General features: G+C 40.0%; 2 protein-coding genes across 3 annotated transcripts in view; both read right to left on the bottom strand.

Annotated features, from left to right (window-relative positions):
• PNISR (PNN interacting serine and arginine rich protein) overlaps window positions 1-16,571 on the bottom strand; it is a 28,258-nt gene extending 11,687 nt beyond the window's left edge. Inside the window, exons 1-3 of one of the 2 annotated variants that reach the window (XM_030447933.1) lie at window positions 16,382-16,571; window positions 3,700-3,818; window positions 2,267-2,452 (exon numbers count right to left, since the gene is read on the bottom strand). In XM_030447933.1, coding sequence (XP_030303793.1) covers window positions 2,267-2,452; window positions 3,700-3,787 — 274 coding nt within the window. In that variant the 5' untranslated portion in view covers window positions 3,788-3,818; window positions 16,382-16,571. The remainder of the gene's footprint in view (window positions 1-2,266; window positions 2,453-3,699; window positions 3,819-16,381) is intronic. The other variant, XM_030447934.1, reaches the window with a different exon arrangement.
• A 5,645-nt stretch (window positions 16,572-22,216) lies between these two features.
• The window catches only part of USP45 (ubiquitin specific peptidase 45), a 53,453-nt gene continuing 52,145 nt past the window's right edge, over window positions 22,217-23,524 (bottom strand). The window contains exon 18 of the mRNA XM_030447146.1: window positions 22,217-23,364. Within this exon, the coding sequence (XP_030303006.1) occupies window positions 23,231-23,364 (134 nt within the window). The 3' untranslated portion in view covers window positions 22,217-23,230. The remainder of the gene's footprint in view (window positions 23,365-23,524) is intronic.

Raw genomic sequence — 23,524 nt, 5'->3', positions numbered from 1 at the left:
CTACTTTTCCGCTTCTATATTGTTTCAACTTTCAAAGTAATGAATGAACTATTTTATTCCTTTGCAGAATAGAAGGCCCATTACAGAAAGCAAATAGTTTCGTGAGCAGCAAAAACACTGAAACACACTTTCCAAAATCTTGTTTCTTGATGATTCCCTGGATTCTCCAACATCTAGCAGAAGTGCCAGCATAAACTACAGTAATAAGCCCTCAAAAATAAGTTACAATTGACTGACAGAGTGGAAAGGGTTTAAGGAATTTATCGACAGTTTATGTGGCCGTAAACTTTGTCTTCTTAGGAAACCAATCTAAACATTATGTCCACTATGGAGGTATTTACAGAACATGACAGAAATACCTTGTAATTTTCACCAGCAACAGAATTAATACCTAGCCTCTCAGGTTAACTCCTACCTTCCATCCAGTCCTATAATAATTCTTTCAGTTTTTCTGGTTTTTTACTGTCTTTCCCAATTGCATCATAATTGGATCCATTATCCAACTCAACAGGGTTAACAAAGCTTTTCTACTTGGTTGTTCTCTTTTTTGTATGCTCAAAGATTTTATCACTCCTTTCACTGTCATCCTGGTTGGTCACGTTTAGCAGGTTAATCAATTTTTTTCCAGAGCCAATACTCCTTAAGTATTCTAAGAGGATGAATGCTTTATACCTAAAGTATAGCTTACAAGAGTTCATAAATGTATGTGATCCTGTCTTCACTTGTGGAACATGGATATCTTCAAAATTAATTGCCTGTTAGTTGCACAATAGGTTTCCAGATTGCCATTTGACTTTTTTATGAAGTCACATGAATGATATACCCAGGTATTACACATTGGCACACTGTTTCCTGTTAACAAAAGGTGCTATATTATTCTCACTCCTAGATCTAAGATGTTTCTTCTGCTCTGCATTTTGTGTGTGAGCTTGGGCTCCTTGCATTTATAATTATCAGCAAAATGTTTTCCATGCTTTTACTGTGCTGTGGCTATTTGCAAAAACTGCCACTTTAGGTATTATTTTATTTCACCTCACAGACAACAGTGGAGAACTCATGACCAGAATATCATATGAAAAACAAAGCTGTTCCAAAATGACATAGCATTTCTGTAAAACACTTCTACTTAATATACAGAAATACAGATAGAATACACTCTATGTACTGCCACATAATAAAGTAAAAATTCTTACATGTGGCTACAACTCAAGCACAGGGCAGGTAGGTAAACTCAAGTGAAACCTGATGTCTGCCTCCCTTTTGTTATGCATCTGTAACAACCACTAATAATATTTTAGGCCTGCTTTTACTTAATATTGCCCTCAACAAATCTGAATAGTGCCAGAAAACTGGAGGTAGAATTATTACAATCGTTAACACAATCAAACATGAAATGCAGTTTTCACTGAGACAACAAAAGACATGTGCACAGGCTTCCCATCTACCTTGGCTCATGCATTTCAAATTGCATTATAGTGTGGTGACCTAACAAACTGTCCAAAAGACTTCCAGAATAAAATTTTGAAAAATAATCTTAACAGAAAATACTCAATCTCTACTCCATGCTTATTGTCAGTGTTATGTTATGTTATGAAGCTGGAAAAATAAAACAATTTTTTGTCCAGAACAGAAGTTTTGAGGACATTAAAAAGAACCAACTTTAACTTACAATAGCTGAAAAATTACACAGAAAAATGACCATCAGACATGCAAGTCAAAAAGGAGCAATACTAGGTATACGAAACATGTAATAAAAATATTTTTACACCCATAATTGTACTCTTCTCCTCTTTCAAGATTTTAAAGACACCTGAAGCCAGCATCTGCTCGCTATATTTTGCATTCATTCTACATGCCATGATTATACCAGAAGCAGGTAACACACTACAGCAGGGGACAAGAGATGCTCTTGAATTCTTAAGCATCCCATTGGCCTTCAGTGTTGCTCTTCCTACTATAGTGGGACAAGCAATAAAACATGTAAGATGCAAGAAGATCCAAGGAATAATATATAACTGCAATTCAGAGTTTCTCTTTCTACAACATTTTTGTTGTAGACTGTTGTGTATCTGCTGCTAACCATTTTATGGAACACCTGACTGGAGAGAAGCTACTGTGATACTCAGTTAATTAGTTGATATTACTCCTAGTTTTGCATCCTGAAACCTGAGGGACAGAGCACAGCCACACCCAAAACTGTCTGACAAAAATAAAATTTCATTACATGGGAAAAAAAAACAGGAAATGAACAGGAAGGAAAACAAACCTGGTTGCCACATCCTGTTGAAGTTGGGATCCCCCTGAAAATTATTATGGTTGTTTGGACCAGACTCTATTCCTGAAATATCTTGTCCATTTGGCATCATTCCTTGTTGTTCCACTACACTTTGCTGCCCTGAGGCTTCTCGCTGAGCTATCCATGCTTGAGCTAATGCAGCCCAATCAATCTGGCCTAAAATAATCAGAGGAAATTTAAACTGTCAGTATTCACATGTCTGAGGCTTAGCACTGTTTCTCAATTACAAGTCTTGTTGTTCAAGAGAAACAGGAAATGCTCACCTTCAACAAGTACCATGAGCACCATTATAACTTATGCAGAGTGTACAATAAAACCGAAAGCAAACATCAAAATGTACATACTTGCTGAAGTAGAGTTTCCCTGCATAAGTTCAAAATGACAAGGTAGATTATTTTAGGTTTCCCATTAGCACTGAATGGGTGGTAGTAATTAACTTTTTGTAAGTGAACTAATTTTGATATCAGAAAAATATATAGCCTTGCATTCTAAATTTATGTTTTAAGTCTAAGAAAGATACATAGGTTAGGAATCCAGAGTTTGCAATGTATACTTCTCCTATAACCCCTGATTTCTGGAATGCTATTTTATGTTACAATTCTTTCCCCTCTTTTTTTCTTCACTGCCACTGGTATCAGTAGGTAAACAAATTGCACTCTCATGAGTACACAAGTGTGTCTTCTGCTCACTATGAAGTGAGGAAATCTCTCCAGTGAAGTTACAGAAACTGCAGTGACAAAAAGCAATGTAAAAACAGTGTGCCTGACCACTCTGCTCAAGTATTAAATACACTCTTCCCCTCTCTTTATCTTCCTGCATTTCTCTTGATATTTTGAACTATTGTCACCTCCCTCTCAATTTAAAGTAAATCATCTTCTATTGTTTATTTTCCTTTCTTTTTTTTGGTGTCAAAAAAAAAAGCCAAACAGCAAATCATTATCATCACTGCTGTAACCTAAAGTAACAAACTTCCAGTGAGAGTTTTTCTGTGTATACATCTGCATTAATGCTTCTGCCACACAGGCACTGAACTGAAACCAGCTTTTCTCAAATAAATGGTTCGGCTTAGCTAAAGAACTGAAAGAGATACAGATCCTGCAAAAAGTACATGCGGTCTAAATGTTGATCTGTATGAGTAGTAGAATGTTGGTAATCTGTCCAGGATAACTGGGGTTGTTTGCCTGTATTTTTGTATATTAAATATTGACTATGTCAAAACATTTGGAATCAGTGTATGGTTTCTATTTTTTCTAGCTGTTCAGAAAAGGACCATAAATGTATGATCTTGAGAGCAGCTATAACAAGGCAATTATCAGTGATGCTCTTTAACAAAGGCTCAAAAGTGCAAATGACAATAGGTTTTTTTTAAATTAATTAATTCACAAAGGTTTCTATATACTTACTTGGATCTTGCTGGTGCTGAAATGACTGCATCCACTGCTGTTGGTTCAAAGGCCATTGCTGCCAAGGCTGTCCACCTTGATCCCACATCTTTTAAGTCTTTATATAGTCTATATTTCAACTAAAAATAATAGTTGTATGTTTAAATAGATGCCCATAAAATATCACATAACTGAAACTTAAATAACTGCAGATACAATTAAGCCTTGCTAAGCAAGCTGAAGCAATGCTGGCTTAGTAATGTAAGCTGGAGGAAACAGCTCATCCTTTAGACTAATATCTGAAAATAGTACAGGAAGATTTCAGAAGACTGGTATGCTTTCTCTGTATTTTTGTAAAAAAATTAACTACCAAATGATGTGCAAGGAAAGACAAGACGTGCCTGTAAGACAAAAACTCATCTGACAATAAATGCAATATCAAGTAAGTCAAAGTATAAAAGACATTACTTAAATTATATCCTTTCCTGCTTCTTAAGGAAAATGTGTATATTTCTACACAAGTGTCATGCAATGCTGTTAGGAGAGACAAAGGGAAGTCACTGAATGGCAAGACACATGGTTAACAATTGCACCAGAGAACTGCACAGGTACAAGATGGTGACCCTATGCATTTCATGCACTGTACAGTCTCATCATTTCTAAATGACATATATGTCTTCAAATCTGAGAATGATAAAAATACCACTGCATAGCTGCATATTTACCACACTGCCCCTTCAAACCATGAGAAACACTTTTTGGTGCAATGTTGTTTATCCTCACTGATCAGACAGCAACAATCCTGACAGTATGGGAGCTCAACAACCTGCTTTAAGTGAAACTCCAGGACCAGCTTTGCAAGAATTTGATGGGGCACAGCAGTCTTACCATACAGGCATATGAGTTCCTTCCAGTCATTTGTACCTCCTGAGTACAACTAATCTGCTGCACATGGAAGACCAGAGAGCAGCCACCTGTGCTGCTGCAAACAGCTTTTCTGAAGAAAAAGCCTGGGCACAATTTTAGGAACATTTCACTTCAATGCCAACAAGTCTTAGTACAGCTAAGACTACACCAAGTGTGACTCCCTCTATCCTACCTTGTATATTATGAACTTCTCAACTGGCTGTCCACTCCCAATAAATATATCCTCTCACCATTCAACACACAACCCTTTGATTTTACCCTATGAAACCCTTTGATTTTACCCTATGAAAACATCACCCGTGTGGCTTCTTTTAAACACTCCAAACTTAAACGAAACAGACAAATTCAGTCCCTGAGGTCACAGGAGCAGCACACAAGACCTGGCAGTGGCAAACAGCCAAGTGCAATACAGAAGAGATGAATACAAACTGCCTGCATTCAGAGGGAACTGGCTCAAAGCAGCCAGTGCCACCTGGGTGGCCAGCCAGGAACACAACCCCAACCATTCCTAAAGGAGCAGCCCCACAGGCAGAGCCAATGCTTGGCAGAGAGAAGATGAGCAATTAGAGCAGATCCTGCTTTGCAAAGGGATCTCATGCTTAATGCTTGCACATACAAATAATTACACGACTGCATAGGAAGAAAACATCACACCACAAAAATGCAAATCAACAAAAAAGCTGTACATAACATGGTGGGGTGTTGGGTCATGCAGAGATGAATGCAAGTTCGTATTTTGTATACTTCTGACAAATTTTATTTTTAATCTGAAAAACTGTAAATCAACTGTGTTTTGAAACCACTTACATTCAAGCCAGTACAAAAATGAGACATGTATGGTTCAGAAAAACCCAGCTGCAAATGCCTTTTTGGGGAGGGGCTTTAAACAAGGCCAGATCAGATTTGGGAACAGAGTATTGAGTAAAAGTTATTTCAGTATTTTCTCTATCTTTTCTTGCCAAATTATTTTTTTTTTTACTTTCAATGGTATCTTTATATTATTCAAGCCTTTAGCGGGAGAAGACAGTGTCCTTCTTTTGGTTTTTTGGGTTCTTCATATTTTGACCTGTACCTACTTTCTTACACCAGTAGAGTGTAATGCACCTCATGCAATGTTTAAGCTGGCCTGCCCATACCTAGCTTTCCACTTACTCATACACAGGTTTTTTATACACTAAGAGTGAAGAGATAACTTCACATACTATTTTCACTCAAAAGCTAGAAAAGGGTACATAAATGTTTCTTCCTCCCTTCAGTTCCTCTTTTCATCCAGAATCCAAATTCTGAGCTGTCAAAATAAACTTGTTTTCTTTGTCTTAAATTTGTTAAGGATTGGTTCAACAAAACTGTAACAAACGTGGTTCAAAATTACCACCAGCCTTTAGAGCACTGCACAGGCTCATGGTGCAGCTCCCTTTGTTTCTAGCTGTTAAGTCACACTAGCAATAATAAAAACATGTTTCAGAAATTCTGGTATCACTTTGTTACCTAAATGCATAATACCTTGGAAAAGTTTGTAAAATTTCACTAAAATAAACCCAGAAAAAGATTTAGAAAATTAAATTATTTCACCAATAACGCAAGGGGCAAAGTCTGCATGTAACTGAATGAGGGGAAACCAAAAATCATACAGTTACAGAAATATCAATTTCTCCTAGGGAAGGGTAGCAATTATTAGAGCACCTCTACAAATTCAACTGAATTGGAACCTCCTCCACAGTTTTTACTTGATAGGATCAGATGAGATGTATTTTTACTGGACTGGCTATATTTTTGTCTTAAAATCTTGGACATTCTGGATTTTTTTTTACATGCAATTAGCAATCATAATTACTATTACAATTACCTTGTAATAAACTTTTATACCTTTAAAAATGCTCATCAGTTACCTATTCCTCATGGATTCTGCACTGTAAAGGTTGCTTAGTATTCTAGCCTTTTTTCTTCATTCTCAGGCTGTTGGTAGATACATGCTGGACAAACTGAAGCACCAGTTTGGAGGGTCTAAGATAACAAATGTCTCCAGGTCTCTGTATTACCTACACCCAACATGTCAACTACCTTACTATTTCACATGGTGTTCAAAGAAAAAGTGAGACTTTGTTTTGGAGGGGGGAGAATTAAATCATCCTCCAGCTATACCAGCTGGCATCTAGAAAAGTGACCAAAAGACACAGAGGGCAGAGGGTGCCTTATGACAACAGCATGAGTTCCCCTCCTGGTTTTCCTCTCAGCAAGCTACCATGCCCTAAGCTACCAAAGCCAGGTCCACACTCCTAAGGAAAGCAGTGCCAAAAGACTCCACCATCTCCCCATTAGAGAGCAGCTCTGATCCAGGCAACTTAGCTCTCCTCAGGGCTGCTCCCAAGTACATCTGGGATGTCAGCATGGACCTGGGACCCAGCAGGCAGTTAGGATGTCTCTGTTCTGGATTGCAAGGTCAGAGACATTTATTCAGTGCCAGCTGGTTTGAGAGACAGAGTAAGAAACCCAGTTGGGTTTTAGTTGTTAGCATACACAGCTGCTTCTGCATCACTGTGCAACATAATATGGACTAGAGACTTTAATTTTCCCCAGAGAGACTATTTCACCTCACTGATGCTATTTTGGGGTGACAAATCAGGTGGGGAAGGGCAAAGAAAGAGGTCAAGACATGGAAATGATTACAATTTGGATGCAGCTGTGTAAAACCCTGAAGAACTTCAACATTTGGTTAATTCAACTTATCCCATCCAGAGCAGACTGATTTAAAATCACAGCCATTTGAAACTGCCAATTTTTACTTTGTGATTGTATTTGAAACCTGCATTGAAGCCTTTGAATTCTGTATTCATTTGTACTTTCACTGTTTTCCTGAAGAAATGTTGATTTTCATAGGCTGGCAACTATAAACATAGATTGCCTGAATTTGTTACTAAATTCAGTGTTAAAACTTTCTTCACTGATTAGAAATATATACTACACATATAATTAAATCATTACATCACTTTCTTTATGCATACAAAAGACCTTTTTCAAATATCATATGAAAATTTGCCCAAACGATTTCTGATTTTCTATTTATTTCAACTTATCTTCATTGTGCTTTTTTTTTTTGATAGAAATGGGAATTGGAAGTGGAATGAACAAAATCAGTATCTTTAAATGTTTAAAGAATTAACATTAAGATATTCTGGCTAGAAGACCACATGTATTAAATTTTTTTTCAGTACTGAAAACTAAATTATGTATCTTAATATGCACTATTCAGAGCCAGAGAACAGAAGACGACTGTTGTACTGCCTCCATCTATATGGTGACCTGAACATCACTTTCTGAGCAACAGATTGCCCTGATTTTTGCTCCCCACATAATTTCCTGCAGTTTTTCCAAGTTTTCACTAACTGATATAAGGTAAATATGCAAAAAAAAAAAACTTGATGTAAAATTTTCTCACTTAATAGAGGGAGGCAACAGACATTTAAAGGTGGTTTACTGTTTTCAAAAATTGTTTCGCAAAGCTCTGCAGTGTTTGATGGTTTCATCTGCTTTTAAGTTTCAGAGACAAGCAAACTGGCTTTAGCTCTTCATTTAAAGTTACCATATTCTAAAAGATAACTAAACTAAATAAATCTAACATGTAGACACATCAATTAAATTAACTGCACGTAGGCTATTTCATGTTAGTCTTTTTTATATAAAAGTATAACAGTGTATGCTTATGAAACTCTACTAAGTATAAGAACTCTATACTGAATCTCTATACTGTCCCATCAGAATTCACTGACATTTTTCTTTATTAGTGATGCTGTTTTAAAGATGTCAAAAATAAAAGCAGAATGAGACAAGTCTTATGATAATGAACAACTCAGATGTGAGAGCCATCAAAATAATACTTTTGAATCTCAGTGCCATGAAGTGGAACGGGCATAAACTAAAAGAACTCACAAAAGACAGTGAAGAAAATGTAGCCTTTTCTCACTAATTTAAAATTTACTGCAAGGGATTTGCCTCCAGTTCTGAGGGGGGGAGCAGGGGACCAAACCCAAAACTGAACGTCTCCTCCACCAAATTACTCACTTGAGGTTTGAAACAACTGCAATCTCTTGTACTAATGTCTGTGACAAGAAGCAGACACTATTTTCCTGAGACACTTCGACTGGTAACAACAGAGTAAAGAAAATCAAAGTCCCGACCCACCCAGCTAAAATATGTATTGCCAAAACTGACTTAGGATGCTGCCACATGAATTATAAACAAGTTTTAATTTTTAACAAAGTTCCCAAATCACCATCACCTCACAGAGAGAGGTTTCACTTCCCCAAACGAACAGCTCTAGGCCTACTTCTCACTAGAGGCTCAAGGCCAAACACAGAGCAGAACACCCAAATCGCAAGGAAGCAAGTTTTATTTTCCACTGAAAGGCAGGACAGATGAACACTATCTAAAATCTACTATACTCAGACTCTTACAAGACAGAAGGCTACACCAATTGAGAAGTCATTAAAACACTTCGGTTCTGATGTCACCAGTGGTTTGGAAAAAGAAATGGGTTCAAAGAATGGACCAATTTTACAGGTATCCAGTTGCAAAGGAAAATGCAGATACCACGCTCTCTTATGATGGGTTCTTTTACTTAGTTGCTCTATCCTCCAATTTAATTGGGAATAGCCTTTCTGCATTCCCTCTAGCAAACACAAACAAAAGAACATTCACTGATGCTTCAAAAGCCTTCTCTGATGTCAGATCACAGAACAGGAACCTGAATCTATTAAAAATCTGTTTACCAATGAAGAAACAGAAGCCAATTCAGGATTCTGTTCAGAGAAACACAATCACATGGGAAAAACACTCCACCAATTCACATTTAACTTCAATTGCAGGTACTTAATAGATTTTGAAAAGTTAATGTTATATTTCAAAATTCTGCTAGTTTTTAAGAGCAGACTTTTCAAGATTTTTTTTACTGTATATTTAAAAAATTATTCCTACTCAAGAAGCTGAACTACTGGAACTCAAATCAAAGGCAGTGTCTTCTGTAGTTCTTCTCTAGCAATATTATATTACCATGACTAAAACATGCCACCTTTGACAAGACTTCTGCTGAAAGCTCCCTTGCTGGTGATAAAAGCTAAAATAGTGGCATGACTTACCTTGATCCTCAGAAGACAGCAACCTCTGACAGAGAACAGTACCCAGAAAAATTTAAAGTTGGTGTCAAACTCTCTACCGTACTTTATATTTTACCCAACAAAAAGCATGGTGGAGAAAAGAGAAAGAACAAGTATTTTACAAGGCACCTTTCCACTCCTCTCCTTGACTGTGATACGCATCTCAGCTACAGATTATACCTCAGTGTTTACCTTTCTTTTAGGAAAAAAACTGTCTCTTTCGACCTGCCAATTTGTCTGCAAAATAACATTTTGTGATATTGTTGTATGATGTGTCCAGACACACCACACACAATGAAAAATACGGACTTAAAAACTACTTACCAGTAACCAGTCTTGAGTAATAGGGAGACTCCCTTTAACTTAGGGAGACTCCCCCCAGCACTCTCCCGAAAACATAATTATCTTGAAACAAATGACAGACTTTGACACCAATGGGAAAGCCACTCTGTGAAGTAGAGCATGGTTTCCTAAATATTTCCCAATGGCACAGATCTTGGTCAAGGCCCCCACAGTTAGTTGCCCACTGATGTCTAAGATGAGCCTGCCCGTTTTTCAGAAAAGGCCACCAGCAAAGCTTGGGCTCTAAAGGACTCACTCAAATTCCTCAAATAACTCTACCTGAGCAGTTTCATAGTGTAAGCCCATAAAAACTGTTACCCAGTTCAACAGCACTTGTGCAGAGATAACTGTGCTCACACCTCGTAACAATGCAGAGAAGCAACCTCAGGGAGTGAGGCTCAGTCCTACAAATGTCAAAAGACAAAGCCCACTTGTCATCCTGCAGATGCTCTCTCCTTATGTGCCTTACGGCACTGGCAGAACCAAAACTGGAAAGTATCAAGAAATTTCCCCTGGAAAGATAAACATGACCTGCCCCTAAATAAAACTTAATAGAGTTAATGGAAAATCTCAATTGCTCCAATTCATGCAGAGAGATAGTCCAATACAAGCAGCACAGAGACATGGAAAGTTAACTCCCCTCCAAAATAGCATCAGTAAGATAACTAACCATACCTAGTACCTAGTTGGCCAGATGAGTACATCTAGCAGACTGTTTCTTGTTGCTTTCTAAGAACTTTCCATCACTGTAACATCATGCTCCTCTCCAATATGAATGCTACACAGAATCTGAACTGTGCAGACGAAATTACATCAACAGCTTCCGCAGAAGAGGAGAATGAATGGCTTGTCCCAGGAAGTTTGTGAAGTGAAAATATATTTGCAATGAAAAGCAAGTATCACTTGGAAGACAAAATTAAATAGAATTTGTTAGAAGAAAGATTACCTCAACTGCAAGAAATCAGGAGATAGCTCAGGACTCAGGCTGTCCCTAGGAAGAAAGCAGCAGGCACCTTCTGTGTCATGAGCTGAAGAGATAGATCAAGGTTAGGAACTCCTGCATCATTTGTAGGCATCAACATAATTTGACCAGACTTCCAGAACACAAGCTAACAGTCTGGTTCATTCAACCTTGTAGACAGGTAGAGTAACGAAAGATTATTCCAGAGCCTAAAGAACCAGAGCCAATAATTAAGTGCAGAAAGGAGGCTGTTCCATCAACTTGCTGATAGTGTTACTCATCATCCCTGAATGGCAGGTCCATACATGATGAGAGATGACCTGACAAGTTTTACTTGCAATTTGAGCTCTAACACATAGCTGCAGAAGTTCTACTGGTGACTAAAAATCTTGTCTTGCAGGCCTTCCAAACAAGCACTCCATTTTAGCCAAGTATTCATTAAATAAACAAAGATACTGAAACCACAGGCCACCAGACATACTTTGAGAACCCCTACACAGATAGTCTTTGGACCCTGGGGTCTAAAGAAAACACAGTCTTTTTGATAGTATATTAATCAGTTAGATGTCTAGGTAAAAAAAAAACCAAAAAAACCCAAAAAACCTAAAACAAAAAAAACCCACCACAAATGTTCCAGCAAACGTTACTGCAGCCATGACTTTTTTACCACAAAATAGGTGAAGGACCTCAAGAGGTAGGAGTCCTGATTTATAAAAAAATGCAAGTGCCCTTTCTGAAACAAATTAATACTAAAAGTCAGTGTCATTAGCTCAGCAGTCTTTCAGGATGAGCTCAAGACAACACAAGCAGCAAAGGTACATCAGTCTCCAATCCATTTTGTGGAGTTCCTGGGCTGCAGGGAGTCACCCATGTCACACCCTGATAAGTATCTCAAAAGCAGCAAATACTCTGTCAGCAGAATTTTTCTATCCCGTATAGACTTAGGCTCTGGAGATGCACTTAAAGAAAAATGGAGTTGTCTCAGAAGCAGATGACCTTGAAATTAACAGCCCAATCTCTTGATCTTCTGTGCAAGCGCCTTGTTCTAATGCAAGATCTGTTCTAATGTAAGATCTTTTCCTTCAAGGTAATTGATATTGGGTTTGTGAAGTTTTAGCAGAGGGACTGAACGTTTATGCTGACTTTTCAAGATGAATTTTGTGGAGCTGTTTAGTTGCAAACAGGTTATACCTAACCATACATTCACAACACTTGGAACACAAGTACACAACCAGGAATTGGACTGATGCTACCAAGAACTGAAGCTGAACACTGCTGGTTGAGAACTGTTCCCTCTGTCTTTCACTGTACTATTGCTTCATCAGGGTCATGATAGCATAGGCATCACTGATGAGGCTGGAAGGACTAGTGGATAAATGCTCTTAAGAGATACAACAGTTCACCTATTTTTCCCAAGGAATTACAGCAGCTCCTCCATGGTATCACTGACATCCAATTGAGCTGGAGTCTAAAGTCAATAAAGGATACAGACTGTATCAATTCCAAGAATATCTGTCTCAATGTGTTCTAAATGGAAAGGAAACTTAAACTAAGCACTTCACCCATAACTGTGTCACTAGGATAGAGAATACTTTACTGTAAGGATCTGTGCACAACAGGTGTGACTGAATAGAGATGTGAAGGAAAAATGGCCTCGCACACCTGGAGGAGTCCCTCTACTGAGAAGAAAATTCTAATGCAGAAAGGGTACCATAGTCATCAGCTGGTAGTGTTAATCTGGGAGAGCACAAAGGGAACACCTCTGCAGCTGAAAAGATCTAGGAGTATGGAAAAGAACTGTACTCTTTGCATATGTGTAAGAATGAACTCCAGGAGTTGGAAGGGCTGCAGACAAAGAGTCACTCAGAGCTAGAACAAATATATGACATTGCTCAGACAAAAACATACCAGCTTCCACTTTATTTGGGAAAATAAGTATTTACTAGTATATTATAATCAGCTCCTGATTAGAAAATAGAACATTTATGGGTTGAGTCATGTTTGCAATAAAGACTGCTTGTCTTGCTTCACCCATCCCACTTTTAGGAAGCCAAAGACTTCTGTACAGTACCTAAGTTGTTCCAAGTATTTAATGCCCAGATAGTGTATATCCTTTCTCAAGAACCAGAAAGAACACCAGTGTGCCTACTGCGTTGTGTTAGTAAGCTATCCAGTAAAAAAATGTGCAAAATTCTTCCAGCCCATTTACAGATATGTATTACTAGAATGTTGGAAGTGAACTTCAGTTACTCTGCTGGATTTTTTAACATCTCACATGGAAGAACAGACACTTTCCAAATGCACAACCAAGATGCAAAATACAGAACCAGGAAAAGAACTGAAAAAAAACAGCTTATTTGGCATCTATGAATTTTTCCAGAACATGGTTCACACGTCAGCATGTCTGACTAATATTTACAGTGCTACCAAGATGAAGTAGGCTGAATAAAGGCCAAAAAAAAAAAACCAACCAACAACTCAAACCCAAAAACAACACAAAAAACCCCAACAAGCAAACAAAAAAGTAAAGTACTGTGAAAACTTCTTCAGTGAGTCATTCAACCAGTGTACCTTCCAATATCTGTTATTTTAAACTAAATCCACACATCCACATGAGCTAAAGTAAATCCTTTTAAAATAACAGCAGGACCAGATACTGGCAACTCGGGTATCATCTACTTATTTCTTGTATATCAAAACCACTGCTAAAACACTACCACAGTAACTTAAGCAGTCTGAGTCAGAACCCTACCAGGTTTTGGGAAAAAAAAAGACATCTGATCTTATTATTTTTTGCATGTCTCAGTCCACTAAAAGACTGGATGCTAGACTAGACTTAGCCATGTAGCAGCTTTTTTCTGAAGTGTCCATCTGAAAATTCCTCCTTAGTGAAAATGCTCTGCACAAAAAATTAATAGCACCAATAAATAAACAAACAACTATTCCTCAATGAAAAACAGTTATCATTTAAGGGAGAGAGATCAGCTAGTGATAAAAGTTAGAATGTTGAATAACACCTACACACAGTATTATTTGTTGCCAAAGCACCGTGTAGGTCTGTCATTAAAAGAAGGAAAGGAAGGGAGACTGGACAATCCTGTCTCCTTAATACCTTTGCATAGTCCTGCACCTTACTGAAAATGAAACATTGTTAAGATACCTCTCTACCATTACAGGTTATATGAAGAATTGTCCACTAAAAAATTGTGCTCAAATTGTGGAGTTTTAAACCCTACAATACCTCTGAGCCCAAAAGTGGAAAAACCATTCTTCCAGAGCAGGAGTTTGCATGTCACATGTGGAAAATACTACATAGAAACCCAGCAATGGCACCACAGCAGAGAAGACACAAGGTTTGCTGCTTCCCCAGACAAAAAAATCAGTAGCTTGCCTTCTGATCCATCACTGAATTGTCAGCAATGCCAGCAACAAAGCCAAGGCTCTCAGTTCCCTCTGTGCTGTACAGTCAGGGGGAGCTACAGCATCTGTCTCCTCTGAGAGGCACTATCTCTCAGCATGGCCTGACTTCAGAATTCAAAAGAGGTTTCTTAATCCTACACACAGTGCAGCTACTTCAGACTACACTGTTATGTGTATACACCCACCTCTGTAAAATGATGTGTGAATATTGTCTGCTGGTAGGCATGCCTTACTTTTTGAAGATGACCGTTCCTCACTTCTAAAAGGTAGCTGACCCTTTCTCTGACTTAAATCCTCTAGAGCATCCTTTGCTTGCTGCTTTGCATACCTTTATAATAAATGATTATTTGCATACCAACATTTACAGGTGCAAGAAATTAACAATAAACAAGGTGGCTGACTACTCTGTATAGTAATTTGCTTCAGAAACTTGGTAAATTTCAGTTGGGGTAAAACACCACAGAAATTATCCATAGGTTTGAATTGGAAGGGACCTTCAAAGACCATCCAGACCAGCCCAGCCCTCCTGCCCCAGAAAGGGACATTTTGCATAGACCAGGTTGCCCCATACGACATGACCTGGAAGTCATCCAATGATGGGGCAATCACAGCTCCTCTGAAAAACCTGTCCCAGTGTCTCAACACCCTTGTAATACAAAATTTCTTCCTTTTGTCTTGTCAAAATTCACCCTCTTCCAGTTGAAAACAGTTGCCCCTTGTCCTGTCACTACAGACCCTGTTAACAAATCTCTCTCCATCTTTCTCATAAGCCTCCTTTGCATATTGACAGGCTTCAAGTAGGATCTCCCCAGAGACTTTTCTTTTGCACTCTGAATAACCCCAGCTCTCTCAGCTTCCTCACAGAAGTGTTCCAGCACCCTGACCATTTCTGTGGCCTTAAGCACAAAGCCTCGCACATCCCATCCTGGTTTAGTTCAATACTGAACACTGTGGAAACGTCTGGAAAGGCACTGAGAACCTGCGTGGGGAAGTGCTTAAATACAAAAAGGCTTGCAAACCTGTGGCTCGCTTAAGGATCAATTTGAAAACACCCTGCACTCGCCCAGCTACCGAGCCAGGCTGAGGGTTATCTTACAAACGTTGCTGCGTGTGATGACTTCGTTAATTTTAGTTCTCTGGAGCCCTCCAGCGGAACGAACTCGTGAGAATGGCCATGAAACAGCACAAATATTCCAACAGAGACATTTTATCCGCGGGAGCCGGGCTGTTGACGCAGCCAACCACCAAATCCTGGCGGCACGTGTTGCTCCCTAACTGGGTTACTGCCTCCCCGAGCAAGCCCAGGGCCGGTTGCTTTACCACCGACCCTCCGCCTTCCTCAGCACCCCGGGGGCCATCTGCGCTCTCCCCCCGCCGTCCCGCAGCCCGCACCGGCTTCTCCCGCTCACCCCGCCGGGCCAGCTGCCCCCCACGGCGGCTTCACCCTCCAGAGGCAGGCGGCCCCGGGGCATGCGCACTGCCCGGTAACGGGACCCGTCCCGGCGGCCACCGGGGACCCCTCAGCGGCGAAAGGGGAGGGCAGAGAAGAGAAGGTAGCGCATGCGCGCTGGGCGGGACGGGGTCCCCAGGGCTCCCCAGCACCGGCCGCCCCCCGTCCCCCCGCCGCGCATGCGCAGCGGCCCAGCTGGGGGCGGGGGAGGGCGAGGAGCTCGGAGTCTTCCCTTCTCGTCCAGGCCGGCGGTTTCCGCACCGGGCAGCGCCGCGCCGCCCGCTCCTCAGGCTCGGCGAGGGGCTGTCGCCAGGGCGCGGGGCACCCTTCAACGCCTCCCGTCTCGGCTGGGGGAGGAGGAGGTGGAGGAGGAACGAGGGGAAAGATCGGGTCAGCTCGACACCCGCCGGCCCCCCGGGAGCGCTGGCGAGCGCAGCCTGCCCCGCTACTTACACTCTCCCCCGCCTCCCGTCGCAGGCGTTGCCGCTGCTACCGCTCGGCGGCTGCTTTCTCCCCTCTTTCGCTCCTCGTCTTCACGAACAAGACAATATGGCGCCTACTGGCGCTCACCCGGAAGTAAAACTCGTCATGATGGTGACCCTTGCCTGCACCACGCGAACGCCTCTCGCCACCATCTTTACTGAGGGCTGCGGGGCGGGAGGAGGGAGGATGGGGGGGCGGTGCCTCCCTCCCTCTCTCTCCCTCGTCGGGACGCGGCCGCCCGCGGGTGACGCCCCGCCGCCGCCATCTTTACTGCGGGCAGCCACACACCGTCGTGTCGCTCGCCCCTCTCCATGGCAGCCGCGCCGGGGGAGGGAGGCGGGGCGAGGGGAGAGGGACCCCGGCCGGCAGCACCGTACCGCCCCGCTCCGCCGTTGCGCTCCCCGCCAACGGCAGCCGCTGAGGGGCTCAGGGGCTCCGCCCCGCAGTTGTACGCAGGCGGGGAGGGAGGGAGAGTGGAAGAGACGGAGAGAGGGAGGGGCTTTCCCTACCCTCAGCTCCCATCGCCTTATCAGGGCAGGAGGTTCCTGAGCGCTCCCCCGGAGCCTGAAGCGCAGCTGGGTGTGCTGGGAAGCAGCCGGGGCTTCCCCTTCCCGCACGTTAGTGCCAGGGAACCCGTAGGAAGCGGTGGGAAGCGATGGGAACCTCGTCATCCCTGTGGCCTCCGGAGGTAACTGTGGGTCAGGGAGTGCGGGTCGCAGGCTCCAGTGCGGAGGGGGGAGCCTATATGAAGAAATGTATAGCGCTGCTTCGTTTAAGTGGATGTAACCCTGGGAATATGTCAGTCAGTCCCATGCCGCCTGTCCGGCTGGGTGCCGGCAGTCTGAAGCAGGTCAGCCTGTGCCTCATCGGCTGCACCGGTGAAGGGGGACGATTGCTTTCGGTAGTTTATTCAGAATATCCAAGTTAGTTTAACTTACCACGGAGCTTACCTTGGAATTATCACTGTATTTTAACGTATGGAGATAAAGCAGAATCATCCGTGATAATTAACTCTTTCTGTGTAGACGCTGGGGTTGAGTGTGTAGGCAAGGAGGTGGGGGTTGTAGTGTTGTTTGTGGAACAGAGGTGTGATCACTGCCTTTCCTTCAGCGTCATCTGTTGTAAATGCCTAAAACATCCATAATCTCTCTGCTCGTTGGATAAAGTAATGTTAATACCCAGACGGAGTTAAAGAATAAATTATTTTTTATAAACCTCTGGAAAATTTAAAGCTTAAACTTGTGCTTTACTTCGTGTCATGGTTTCATTCTAAGCTGTTGGTGCCACTCATGCATATCTTCCTCTTAGATGGTGTTCTAGGCTTCTTTTTGTGTCACAGTGGCTGTACCAAGAATCCTTTCCATGGGCAGAAGTGTTCTGGAAGATTTGTCTGTTCAGCATCAGGAGATGCACAGCTGGAACCCTGGACTGGTACTTATGGGAGGGCAAGCTTTATTTTAAGATACTACTGAAACTGTGAATGTCAGTGGGGCCCACCCTTGCTCCTGTTTTTACCACAGAATAACAGAAGTTGTTTCAACCTGTGTCCCTTGATTTATGACCTTTGCCACAGATTGTAAGGCAGGGGGAAACAATATACAGCTTGTATTTATACAACATAGCTTTCCAAATGGTTGGATCTTAATTTATGCCATAGATGTAAACATAAAATTAATATAAGACAAATGGCGGCTTTATTCTGAGAAACTTGTGGAAGCACTTAGGACAGATGGGAAAACTGATCAGACTGATTTTTACATACAGGCTGTGTTTAAGGCCCTATTAGTAAATTTTGGAATTACAAATCTATAAATAAAGTATACAATTCATCACTACTGTAGTAAAATTCTAAAAATAGTTATTTAAATACCTGCAGAGAAAGGAGTTAGGCTATTAGTTGAAGCAAATGAAAAAAAGAAAATTAATGAAATCAAGATGAAACTTTTAACATGCTTGACTTAGTGTTCACAAGTATTTTAGACTTGCCAAGCTTTGAATTGCTTGGATTATCTTTTGTATTAGTGCAAGAACAGGTGAACATATCGGGGATCTTACCCATGCATAAATCACAGTAGAATCAGAACTTAACTTTAAAAATGACTAAGTAGGGAATTGCTGCAGTTGATGTGGTGGTTTCATTACAGGATTCACTGTAATAATCCCCTTATTACACAGCCCAAAACCAAAAAATTAACCTCAATGACATTAGTGTTAAGTCATAAACCTACTCAAAATAAATGCCTTTCGGTTCTCGTTTAAAAAGCAGGACTGCACTTTTTCATTTTATACTAGAAAAATATTGGAAGCTGCAATAATGTAAGAAACATTCTCGGTATGAAAATAGTTCTTCTGTTAATAGCAACAAAGACAGAAGTATTTATAACTTTATATAAATTGAATGTATACTAAGTTTTATATTAGTTACAATGCACTGCAATTGTTTTATTATAACAAATAAATTCACTTGGACTTCTTGTATAATGTGCAAAGGAAATCTTTTGACTTGCACTAACAATCTGAAAAGACATTTTATAATCTCAGTTCACAAAAAAATATTTTAAATCGTTTTGAATCATCACTTTCCCACTCTTTCTGCAGCTTACTTATGCCTTATACCTTACTTATACCTCTTGCAGCTGGCAAAATGACATCCTAAGACACAGTAAATAGATACAGAAGCAACACCAATCCATTGAAAAGGTTATACTGAAAATTAATGTCATCTCACATAGACAGAGAAATCTTTGTATAAAGTGCATAGATGTGTACAGGGCACAGCAAAGAAGTTTCCAGCTGATGAAATCTGAAGAACATGAAGTTTTTATTTAATCAGTACTGCTGTAAAACAGTTTTGTGAAGTATATCACTTTTTAATTAAAATCGGATTTTTGCTAGCATGAGTTGTATTCAAATGCTTCCTTTGTTCCAATTTTAATACAACTTGAAGTTTCTCCTAAAAAGTCTCCTTTCCAAATCTGTTTGCTATCAGTATGTTTAAATAAGACTGTTACAATAGGTTAATTAAAGAATGCAGGTGCATTTATTTCATATCCCTTTAAAATTCACTTTGTGTTGGTCAAAAAAAGAAGTCCAAAGAGAAGCAAATGGTGAAGGTAAGGCATTTCAGCCTTTTAATTAATTTATAAGCCACTCTCACCTGCTACCTCTCGAAATCCATAAGCAATTTCACTTCCTAGATACACACAGAGAGTGCAGATGGGAATAGGTGTGGAAGGCTTGCCAGACTCTGTGGATTTCATTTTCTAAACAGATGGTTACAGTTCCATATTTTGCACAGAGGAGTTTAGGGTTGCTTTGTTTCTTGATTTTCCTTTGCCATTAAGTATTAGTAGCCCTCTCTTAGGAGAACAGGCTTGTATAACCATCGTGAGTGCACATGCCCTGGTGTAGACAGGTCAGTATAACAATTATTCTCCTCATCACTTTTTACCATCAGTGGTTTAGTAAACTAAAGTAACAAAGTTCTTTGTCAGGAAAATGACTTCTTAATATGAACTAACTCCTTTGCTGATATAACTCTCTTTGCTGATGCCTTCACTCTGGGGAAACTTATGTAGGGAGTTCCAGTTGTCTGGATGCAAATCAAGTACTTCCCATAAATTAAGTTCAACTTACTGAAAAGTGAGGAACTATTTACTTTGCTTTCTTTCTCATTGTTTTAAAGGTACTGTCTTGTGAGGGGTCAGCAGGGAGCTGCTCAGGAGTCACAGGTTTTCTAAGATAACTATCGCCATCTGTAGGTAGAGCCAGTGTGGTTGTAGGGAGAGGTGAGACCACAGCTACAGCTACAGCAGCTCTTCTAGTAGGAGTTTTGCTAATTCACGGACTGCAAGGGATGGGACTAGGAAACATATCCATCCTAAAGCATGACGAAAGAAAGGGCACTGACCAAGGTTTATGGAGACCCAAAAACGTCAAGAATAGATAAACTTGATAAACAAAATAGTGCTGCTCATGTGAGAAGGGAATAGTGAGGAAAAAGACATTTCTAAGCTGTTCCAAGTGAAGAAGCAGGCTTCTGAACCTAGAAAAAAAAAAAAACAAAACCAAAACAACCAACCCCCCCCCCCCAAAAAAAAACCCAACCAAACTAAAAAACCCCACACAACCAACCAACAACAACAACAATAAAACCAAACACAAAAACCCAATCAAACAAACCAAAACAAAACCCGGGAAAGTATAGTACAGCTCTTCGAAGAGTAGATGCAAAGATTTTTGGTCTGGTAGCAGACGACTTTTAAGTATTAAACTTTGGAGCCCTTTAGGTAAATTCTGAAAACCTATAGTTTTTCAGTAGCATGCACATATCAAGAAACTGAGTTCTTAGACTACAAATAAGCTCTAGAATAAAGGCCCTTTTTCATGCCATTTACTCTCCATCTCTTATAAATTACCCTAGTAGCAAGAAAATTTACCCTGGCTGATAATAAGAAAATATTTCTGCCAGCTTCTTCCCTGGCATCCTGGTCAGTGTGTCCACTTGGGAAGATTGCAGTAGTCCACACAGCATGTAAAGTCTAGTTAAAGAGAAGTGATGATCACCTGAGTTTTCTGAAAATGGCATTAAAATTAAGAAAATACAGGTTAAGAACCTTGTTCTGTTTCTCTGTTAGTTTTGTTCTTTTGAGAGGTAGTTCTAGGCTAAAAAGTAGGGGATTAATATAGGTACTTAAAATCAGTAATTTTATATAAGTTTACAGTTCCTAATCTAGGACCTTCAGGTCTAATCCAGTCAGCTTGTCTGCTTTAAGGTGGATCAAATATACTCCATCTGGGGTCTAGAAAGAATGTGTCACAGAAGTGAAATTCAGTTGGTATTTATGGTGATACTTGGCCAGATCTAATTCTGAGTTTTGATCAGCTACATACAAAGAGGTGGAAGGTGTGCATAGGCAGATGAAGGGAAGATAAGGAAGTGAAAGAGAATTAATATATTTTAAACAAATCTAGTCTAAACATGACTTATTTTCTTTCTTTGTTTCTTAGTGTAGATTCAGGTTAAAATGTGTTCAGTTGGAATACAGCTGGATAAAGTTGACAGCTTGATTTCTCTCATTTTTTCTGCTTTTGGCAGTGAATCCTCAAGTCTGAGACAATTTTAATCTGTGGAGGGAGAACATGACTACACTGGCCAAAACACACAGCCTAATTTTGACCTAAACAGAAGCTTTCCTTTGGAAAATAAAATTCTGGGTGACCAGGGGCTCACTCTGTTATTACAATCAGAATACATATAAAATATACATCAGTGGTTCAAGCAAATTCAAGTATGGCAGGTTTTGCTATTTTGTTATTCAGGACAGTGAATGCAGATGGCATGAAGCTCTGAAACAGACCTAGAATATAAGAAAGATGTGCAAAAGTAAGCATGACAACACATGGCAGTGGTAGTCACAGGGACAGCATGTTTTTTCACCAGAGAAACATTTCCATAAATGAAACAGTAAGCAGAAATAAATATAGTCTTCCCTCTACCAAAGAACAAGTTGGACAGGATGTAACTGTTACAGAAGTAATTTGTTAACTGCTTATTAAACAAACTAATTGCCATGTAGCTTCAAAGCAGTCACCAGATTTTGACCTTAAAATGTATCTATTACTCTCTGGGTTGGAAATGAGACATTACCAAGAGAATTAACAACTCAAAACAGGGCAGTCATACAGGACACAGAAACAAGTTCTGCCACTTGGACACCTGCTGTCATCCATGGATGACAAAGGGAAGTCCCGACACGTACCAGAGGGCAAAAGTCATCATTTACTGTCCAGCTCACACACACAGTGCAAAAATAATTTATAGTTTATTACTGCTGTGAGAAAAGTATTCAGGAACAGATAAACAAATTCATGTTTAGAACCAAAAGTAACAGAATTACCCAATTACACTTAAACCCCATACATATTCATACACAAGCTGTATGCTGTACATTGTCATAATAATGAAGTTGAAAATATACTAAATACATAAGTATTTGCAAATCTCTTTCCTAGTAGGTAAAACGACAATATATATTGATGGATTTATGGTGTGCATATGTATGTACACACATACACGTGCACATATATCTCAGAGGATATACATATGCACACCAAGTATCTATTTATATTAAAACAGGAGTACACTGCTGTACCAGTGCCAGTTGGAGACACCTGAAAGGGCTCTGGGTATCTGAGAATTCACTGTCACTTTGTAGAAGCCATGTTCTTCCAGTCTATTCCCAGATCTATCAGGAAAGGGCACTGTGTCATTACCCACACAGCTGGTTTTACTCCTTTCTGGAAACACTGTTGTTTCCAACTACTACAAGTAGAAGCGACATGATTTGACAGGGTCTTGCAGAAATCCTAACAGCTGACATCCAACCCAGGGATGGGAAGGATCTGGACTAGATCACTAGATGTTGAGATACTTTATATTTTTACTGTACACCAGCAAATCCAGGCACTTAACACTACCAGCATTTTTATTTTCAGCTGTTCTAGAACTATGGGTGAAAGCTTATCTTTATTAAAATCAAAAAGAAACTTTCCATAGACCTCAGTAGGATAGGACATCATCTTACATTCTAGCAGTACTGTATTTTAATGAAACCAGGAATTGTAAGTGTTGGGCAAAGTGCATACTTTAAGAGAACCATTCAGATACCTATAATAGCTTGACTGAACTTCAGAGTAAACATATGATAAATTCTCTACAAGATAAAGGCACAATATTTACAGGTAGTCTTGTCACTGCAGCTTTAAATAAGCTTAACTAAATAGCCACTACCATCTTTTAGATTAAACTGTTGAGAATTATAGTAATAATCTTTCATAAAAAAGTAGATATGCTTGTGCATTTAGTACTCTTGATTCTGGAACCATCTGAACATGGGCATCACTAACATATACCCACTGTCCTCCTGATGCCCCCATGGCTTCTTTTAAACCTGAAATGCAAAAAAGCAGAAGTTGCTGTTAATTGTCTTTCATATGGTCAAACAAATACACTGGCTATTTCAAAAACCAAGAGAAGCTTCTAATCCATATGAAAACTCATGACTTAGATCCATTCTGGTATTTGTGGTTTGAAATTTATGTGTCAATGAG

The sequence above is a fragment of the Calypte anna genome, chromosome 3 (assembly GCF_003957555.1).
Source record: "Calypte anna isolate BGI_N300 chromosome 3, bCalAnn1_v1.p, whole genome shotgun sequence".
Classification (NCBI taxonomy): domain Eukaryota; kingdom Metazoa; phylum Chordata; class Aves; order Apodiformes; family Trochilidae; genus Calypte; species Calypte anna.
This window is presented reverse-complemented; position numbering and strand designations above follow the sequence as displayed.